We start from the raw sequence: 7,845 nt of genomic DNA, 5'->3' as shown, positions 1-7,845 counted from the left end.
AACTAACATCATCTTTATTTATCACAAGGATGTATGAGTACCATGTCTTTCTTGCATTATCCAGATGTAAAATTGATGATGAATGAATGAAGCTGCTTCACTTGAACATATTAAACACGAGCATAGTTCTGGTTACATCTTTTCTGGTGTTGGTCAACTGTCTTTTGTTTGCCACCCATCATTGCATCGTTTTCATTTATACATAATCTATCTTTGCGGATGTTCGTTACACACAGACATGGTTTCTTCTTGGTTGGCTTGGGCTCATGCTGTCGCAACTAGGACAACATGCTCAATATCGCTATCGTCGCCGCTGTCAAGTCCAGGTTATGTCTACTGACCGCCGTTGCCTCCATGACCCCCCTGAGAATAAAGGTTGTGTTTTCCAGTACTATCTACCCTCTCTTGATGTGACAAATGTGACGCAGGTACTGATTTGACTAATTTAAGTTCAATGGAATTTATGCAGGTGCACGTATTCATTGGTTCATGTTTGATCTTAACAAGAAGCGGGATGTTCCCATGTTCACGTGAGTTCAGATGGAGACTGCTACACAATGACTTCGGGTTAGTTTTGTGATGATGTCTTAGTTGTAGCTTGAAAATTTTCTTCCCTTGCTGAAGAAGCGGATATGGTAGCTTATATTGGAGCTTTAAATAGTTGGTTCCATGTCTAGTGTAAATGACCATACATACATCCCTATATTCTGATTTGGTTTGTTGTCCAAACATTGAATGATTTCAGCAGGAGGATCGGTCTTACTTACCTATGTACAATTATAGCCATGTATCATTCTTGAGTATTATTGTCGAATCACAATCATTTATTCATTGTTTCGTTGATCCTTTTAAGAGACAATTTGCCAACTAAAACACCAACTTTAGGCAATATTTTCTGCAGCAACGCACGGGGAATCATCTAGTTCTTAGAGAGATGACTTCACTTGTCTTATCTTTACGGGGTCTTAAGCTTCAGTTTGTGCGGAGTGCCAATATAGCAGCACATGTGTTGGTTAGATAGGCTCTTCATCTTACTCCTTGCTTCATCATTTATCATGTAAACCATAGTTTTATGATTCAGCATGTTCAGTCACATATGAACTCGCCTACTAATGAATAAACAGCCTCGAGGGCGTTTTCTCAATCTCGAAAAAGGAAATTATATTTAGTAGCGTACTTTTTTTTTTGAGAATATAGCGTACGTAAAATGAAAAATGTTTAAACCGTTAAATTGCACAATCTACTTGTATATATTCTGTTTGTAAATTTTTTGGAGATGTAAAAATCACTTTTTAAAGATGTAAACTTTTACATCTTCTGTTTTACAGTACATCTTTAAATTTGGATTTTCTATTGAAGATGCTCTAGCCATTGAATATGTTGAGACGTGTTACCCGTGTTTGGGAGGAAAAAACACATCTTTACGGAGTATTTGCGAGCGTAGCCACTGAACTGCAAAAGCGAGATCTAACATCTAAGCGGAAAGAAAAAGAAAAAAGGCAGACGACCGAGACCGCGACCCCACGCGTCGCGCGGCAGCTTCGTGGCATGCTCCGGCTTGACTTGCATTGACTGATGTTTCCGGTTATACCCCTGAGCACACCGCCGGCTTTACCCCGCTCCAACTCCTTATCCCCGAAACCGCCAGGGGTAGAATCGGAACTGCCCGCCCCGTCCCTCGCGCTCACGAACCCCAACGGGGAACTGCCATTCCTCTGCTTCGGGCCGAAGCAACAGAGAAAAATTCGATCCAAACCTTCCTTAGCCATTTGATCTAGAGATTGTCTCGCCGTTAGGGTTTTTCGTGGGGATGGATTACGAGCAAGGCGGCGGCGGTGGCCGCGGCCGCGGGAGATCTCGCGGTGGCGGGCGTGGCGGGGCGCCCGGTGGCTACGGGCCTCAAGGAGGCGGAGGAGGCTACGGAGGAGGCGGTCAAGGCCGGGGCGCTCAGGGAAGCGGTGGAGGATACGGAGGAGGCGGAGGCTACGGGCCCCAAGGGGGCATGGAGGGCCGCGGAGGTGGCTACGCGCCTCGCGGCGGAGGTTACGCTCCTCGCGGGGGCGGCGAGGGCCGCGGGCGGGGCTATGGTCCGCAGGGAGGCGGCGAGGGCCGCGGAGGCGGGCCGGGAGGGCGTGGTCCTGGCGGTGGTGGGCGGGGGTACGGCCCCGGCGGTGGGCGCGGTGGGAACGCGTGGGCGCAGCCTGGGAGAGGGACCGCCGGAGGACCCGGGGAATACGTCCCGGTGAGGGCGCCGGCGCCGGCGCCGGCGCCAGCGTCTGCGGCGAGGAGGGTTGAGTCCGAGGAGGCGGGGCGCTCATCTGGATCCGTCGGTAAGCGATTCCCCTGTCCTGCTTAACTTAGCATACTCTGTTCCTAAGCAATAATTCAATACCTTGACGGTTCCTCGAGTAATCTAGGGATTTGTGACGCTGAATTGAGTCTACACGGTATGGTTCCACTTGTGTATGCGATTGATCAAGGCGTTCCTTGTCGCTCTGTGCCGATGGTATAGCAGGGAACTTCTCATGGTTGACTAGAATGATGGGAGTGCGATCTGAACTGTATTTTGTTTGGCCCTAGCAGATTTGTGCACTATTCTTAGTCGAGATGCTAGCTTAATTTTCGTACCATCGTAGCATTGTTTGATTATATCATAATATCCTCTTCCTCGAGTTAGCTTAGGTTTCATATAATTTTGTGTTCGGTATGGATTGAAACAAGTAATTATAGATGAATTCTATCTGTACGATAATCTCCACTAGATCTTGGCTCATACTCCTACCTGTTAGTGATTAACCTTATATCATGTTTGTATCTGGAGGAAGCATTTAATTTTAGGATGATTAGGTTGTAACTATGGTGTTATGCAAAACAAGTGAGAGGGATTTGTGGCAATGCCTTGTTTAGGCACACACATAAATTACTAATTTTGAATCATTTGCAATTTTTATGCCACTGTTTCCACATGAGAGTTATTTGTTTCAGAGGATACAGAGCACTTGTGAAAAAGGGAAAACTAGGATTTCAGGTAGCCTTATTTTGTTTGCCAGCTTGCAGTTTGAGAAGATTCAGACACTGTTTAATTTTACCCAAAGTTCTGAATGATTAGCATTTTTTCCTATGTTGACTTGGGAAAAAATCGTATTAGAACATAAGCTGGAAGGAAAAAAATATATTTTTGTTGAGTATTTGGCTCGTGCAAATTTACTTTGTTTCTAATTCTAACTGATCTTCCTTTTTCACTAGAACGCATCAGCTCCAAAGAAGTGGCAAAATTAGAACCATTAGCGCCCCCAGTTGCTGTGTCTCCCAATGGCATACGTGTGCCAATGCAAAGACCTGATGGTGGTGGAACATTATGTCAAGCCAGGGTCCAGCTTTTGGTAAACCACTTCATAGTCAAGTACCCAAAGCTGTCAACCTTTTTTCACTATGACATAGATATCAAGTTTGATCCAGCGTCTTCAAAGGTTTCTGGCAAGGAGCTCTCCAATGCAGATTTTCTTTCTGCAAAGGCCGAGCTTTTCAAGGATGACAGCTTTCGGCAGCTTTCATCGGCTGTTGCTTATGATGGAAAGAGAAACCTATTTACTGTTGCACAACTGCCAGAAGGTTTATTCCGTGTCAGAGTTCGTTCAAAGACCTACATTGTATCAGTAGAGTTCAAGAAGCAGCTTCCTCTAAGCCAACTCTCGGAGCTGCCTGTGGCTAGGGAGATCTTACAGGGTCTTGATGTCATTGTGCGTGAGGCTTCTAGCTGGAGCAAGATTATACTTGGTCATGGATTTTACTCACCACAAAGCAAAGCGGATATGGGGTCAGGTGTTGTATCAATGAAAGGAACCCAGCAGACCCTTAAACACACTCAACAGGGACTGGTCCTATGTGTCGACTATTCAGTTATGCCATTTCGCAGAGATGGACCTGTTCTGGATATTGTGCGGCAGTTTATAAAGCCCCTTCCCCTTGACTACAGGACAGCACTGAACAAGACTCATCGGGAAAAGTTGGTGTATGAGCTCAAAAGCCAACGTGTTACTGTGTCCCACCGGAAGACTAAGCAGAAGTACACTATTCAAGGCTTCACTGATTTGCCAGCCAGCCAGATCACCTTTTTGGATTCGGAATCAGGGCAGTCAAGGAAACTTGTTGACTATTTTGCTCAGCAGTATGGCAAGGTGATTGAGTATCAGATGCTTCCATGCCTGGATTTAAGCAAGAGCAAAGACAAACCAAATTATGTGCCCATTGAGCTTTGTAAGCTTGTTGAAGGACAGAGGTATCCAATGGCAAATTTGAACAAGGACACTGATAGAGCACTGAAAAGCAAGGCTTTAATCAAGGCAGCTGAGCGGAAGTGGGAGATTGAGACTGCGGTCAAAGCTGAAGATGGGCCTTGCAGGTAACTATTTGAGTTTGAATCAATTTATATTGTTTGCAAATGTATAACCATCTGTTAGTATTTTGGTCATAGGAAACTACTCCCTCCGTCCCATAATATAAGAGCGTTTTTGACACTAGTGTAGTGTCAAAAATGTATAACCATCTGTTAGTATTTTGGTCATAGGAAACTACTCCCTCCGTCCCATATTATAAGAGCTATTTTGACACTAGTGTAGTGTCAAAAACACTCTTATATTATGGGACGGAGGGAGTAGACATGTTGCAGTATTTAACTGGTACTCCCTCCTTCCCAAAATATAGGGCGTATTAGCTTTTTCATGCAATCCCATGATATTAGGCGCAGACTACTTCCTCTCTCTCTCTTGTACAGTTAAGAATCCCTATTTTTCTGGAAATAAAACAAATCACGTCTGATGGATCTCTCATGCTGTTAGCTCACGTAAAAAATTGTACGACGGCTCACGTAATAAACTAACGATAGACCTGCGTTAATCTTCGTGCTGAAACTAATACGCCTAATAATATGGGAAGGAGGGAGTACTATGATAAGTTAATGCTACATAAGTACCTCTACCATATTACTCCCTTCGTTCCATAATATTTGAACTAAAACCACGACAAGTATTATGGAACAGAGGGAGTACTTAATACGGATGCTATTACATTCTTGGTAGAGAAAGTAGACTGTAACCATGTAATCAGTATATATTTGCCAACTCATGTTCTCATTTGCTTGTTTGTATTGCTGATATTTAAGCCCTTCTCTGTTTTATTTCTTTTGCAAAGGCACAATACGAACTCGACAACAGATCTTTATCTTTTTTGTGGAAAAATGAAAAAAAAATGTTTGTATGAGGTACTAATCACCATTTTATTTCCAGGGGAGAAATAGCTCAACAGTTTGGGATTTCTTTGGATGTGAAGATGATGGAAGTCACTGGCAGGGTCCTTTCTCCTCCCATGCTGACACTCGGCTCCTCCAGAGGAGCCCCTGGCAGTTTAAGTATCACTCCATCTAATTGCCAGTGGAACCTCATGGGGAAGAAACTGGTAGAAGGCAAAGCACTTCAGTGCTGGGGCATTGTGGACTTCAGTGCACGGCCATCTCAGAACAAGCAGCAAGCGCTTGATGGGAACATGTTTATTAACTATATCGTCAAGAAGTGCTGTGACCTTGGCATTCAGATGAACAAGACAGCATGTTTTGTGCATCTATCGGCAATGTCAGTGCTATCAGATCCACACCAACTGTACGAGGAGCTGAACAAAGCTAAGCAGGCTGCGGTGAAGAAGAACCAGAAGCTGCAGCTCCTCTTCTGCCCGATGTCTGAACAGCATCCTGGGTACAAGACACTGAAGCTGATCTGCGAGACGCAGCTGGGGATCCAAACCCAGTGTTTCTTGAGCCACCTCGCAAACAAAACCCAGGGTCAGGACCAGTACATGTCCAACCTTGCTCTCAAGATCAACAGCAAGCTCGGGGGCATCAACGTCCAGCTCCAGGACAAGCTCCCACTGGACAACGGTGTTCCTTACATGTTCATCGGCGCGGACGTGAACCACCCGTCACCCGGGAATGTGGAAAGCCCGTCGATAGCAGCTGTGGTTGCGTCCATGAATAGGGGCGCCACCAAGTACGTGCCTAGAATCCGCGCCCAGCCGCACCGCTGTGAGGTGATCAAGAACCTCGGCGAGATTGTCCAAGAGCTCATCGGTGTCTTTGAGAAGAAGGCCGGCGTAAAGCCTCAGAGGATCATTTACTTCCGTGATGGCGTGAGTGATGGACAGTTCGAGATGGTCCTTAACGAGGAGCTTGCAGACATGGAGAAGGTGATCAAGGTGAAGGGCTACTCGCCGACGATCACCGTGATTGTGGCCAAGAAGCGGCACCACACGCGGCTGTTCCCCAAGGAGCACAACGAGCCGCTGCAGACGAAGAATGGCAATGTGCTCCCTGGCACGGTGGTGGACACCAGAATTGTCGACCCTGTGACATACGACTTCTACCTGTGCAGCCACAACGGGCTGATAGGGACCAGCCGGCCGACGCACTACTACAACCTGATGGACGAGCACGGCTACGGGTCGGACGACCTGCAGAGGCTGGTGTACAACCTCTGCTTCGTGTTCGCGCGCTGCACCAAGCCCGTATCGCTGACGACGCCCGTCTACTACGCTGACCTGGCGGCATACCGTGGCAGGCTCTACTATGAGGGCATGCTGGCGTCCCAGCCCCAGGTGCGCAGCTCGTCGTCCTCGGCCTCCTCCGCAGCGGCGGGTGCTTCTGACTTCAGCAACTTCCCGATGCTGCACGTGGATCTTCAGGACAACATGTTCTTCATCTGACGCTGGCGTTTCACCCGGTGTTGCTTAGGGTCTTGGTCGGGTAGAACATATATACAAACTATTTCGTATTGTCTGAACTTGGTCCGGTAGAACATATACCCCGAACTGCTTGGTATGGTCTGAACTTTGAACTTGAAATGTGTTGCTAGTTGTGTCATTGTCCGTGTGCTTCAGGTCTGTGTTTTTAACTATAGCTTGTGTTGGTTGCCTGACCTTGGCTTGACTGTATCTTTGGAGATTCTGATGATGAAATTCCATGAAGTTGTAACAACTTTCGATTCATTTCATCAATCTCATAAATCTGAACGGTGGGAATTTGCTTGTCACTTGATATGGATGGTGTAATTATTTGCTCCATCAGGGACAAGTAGCTTCAGACAAAGAATGCTTTTAAAACTGTTCTTGTCATGAACAGATTGCAGCAGTTAGCGCCGAACAAGTCTCTTCTCTATCACAGATTCACAAGAGCATACACAGAAAGTAGAGGCCGGCACAACAAATTCAAACACAGAGAGCACTGATTCTCTTCTCCTCAATTCAGCAATAACAAGTCATGTCTATATAAATAATTGTGCGCAAAAAGTGTCTGTAAATAAGCTTTAAATAAACATCTCAAAAGAAAAAGAAAACTCTAAAATAGAGTTCCAATCGGCTAGGGAGACAATACATTTGGTACGGAGCCCATCCTTTGTTGGCGAGGAAGGAAGCTCCAGAGGCAAGCGTGTCCTGATCCTGGAAGCAGCCTCCCTCATTGGTGCAGAAGCAAACGATTACCAGTGCCTGCACACGACCATCACTGGTTTAAAGTGCCATCCGGGATTCAGAGCATAGGTCAACCCAAAATTCCAAGGACCAAAGGCCATGCGGGCTGGCCCAGGATTTCAAGAGTGTGTATTCAAAATTTCAAAGGCAGTTTTTTTGGAAGTCTAAATCCTTGTTTTGGCATATATGACGGATTCTAGTACCAGTTCACACAAATTGGGTAATACCTATGGATATCGCAGAATATAATATATTCGTAGAATTGATCATAATTTCAAATTTCCATCTTATAGAAAATACTAATTGTTCAAAGATCAAAGTGGCAACATCTAA

General features: G+C 45.8%; 1 protein-coding gene across 1 annotated transcript; it reads left to right on the top strand.

Annotated features, from left to right (window-relative positions):
• The first annotated feature begins 1,679 nt into the window (after positions 1-1,679).
• Positions 1,680-7,037, top strand: LOC119365344 (protein argonaute 2-like). Its single transcript, XM_037630962.1, has 3 exons — positions 1,680-2,330; positions 3,247-4,402; positions 5,286-7,037. The coding sequence occupies exons 1-3, from the start codon at positions 1,811-1,813 to the stop codon at positions 6,748-6,750; spliced, it is 3,141 nt and encodes a 1,046-aa protein (XP_037486859.1). The 5' UTR covers positions 1,680-1,810; the 3' UTR covers positions 6,751-7,037.
• Positions 7,038-7,845: the final 808 nt, after the last annotated feature.

Source organism: Triticum dicoccoides, chromosome 2B (assembly GCF_002162155.2).
Source record: "Triticum dicoccoides isolate Atlit2015 ecotype Zavitan chromosome 2B, WEW_v2.0, whole genome shotgun sequence".
Classification (NCBI taxonomy): Eukaryota; Viridiplantae; Streptophyta; class Magnoliopsida; order Poales; family Poaceae; genus Triticum; species Triticum dicoccoides.
The sequence above is the reverse complement of the archived record's forward strand: the minus strand, read 5'-3'. Positions and strand labels throughout refer to the sequence as shown.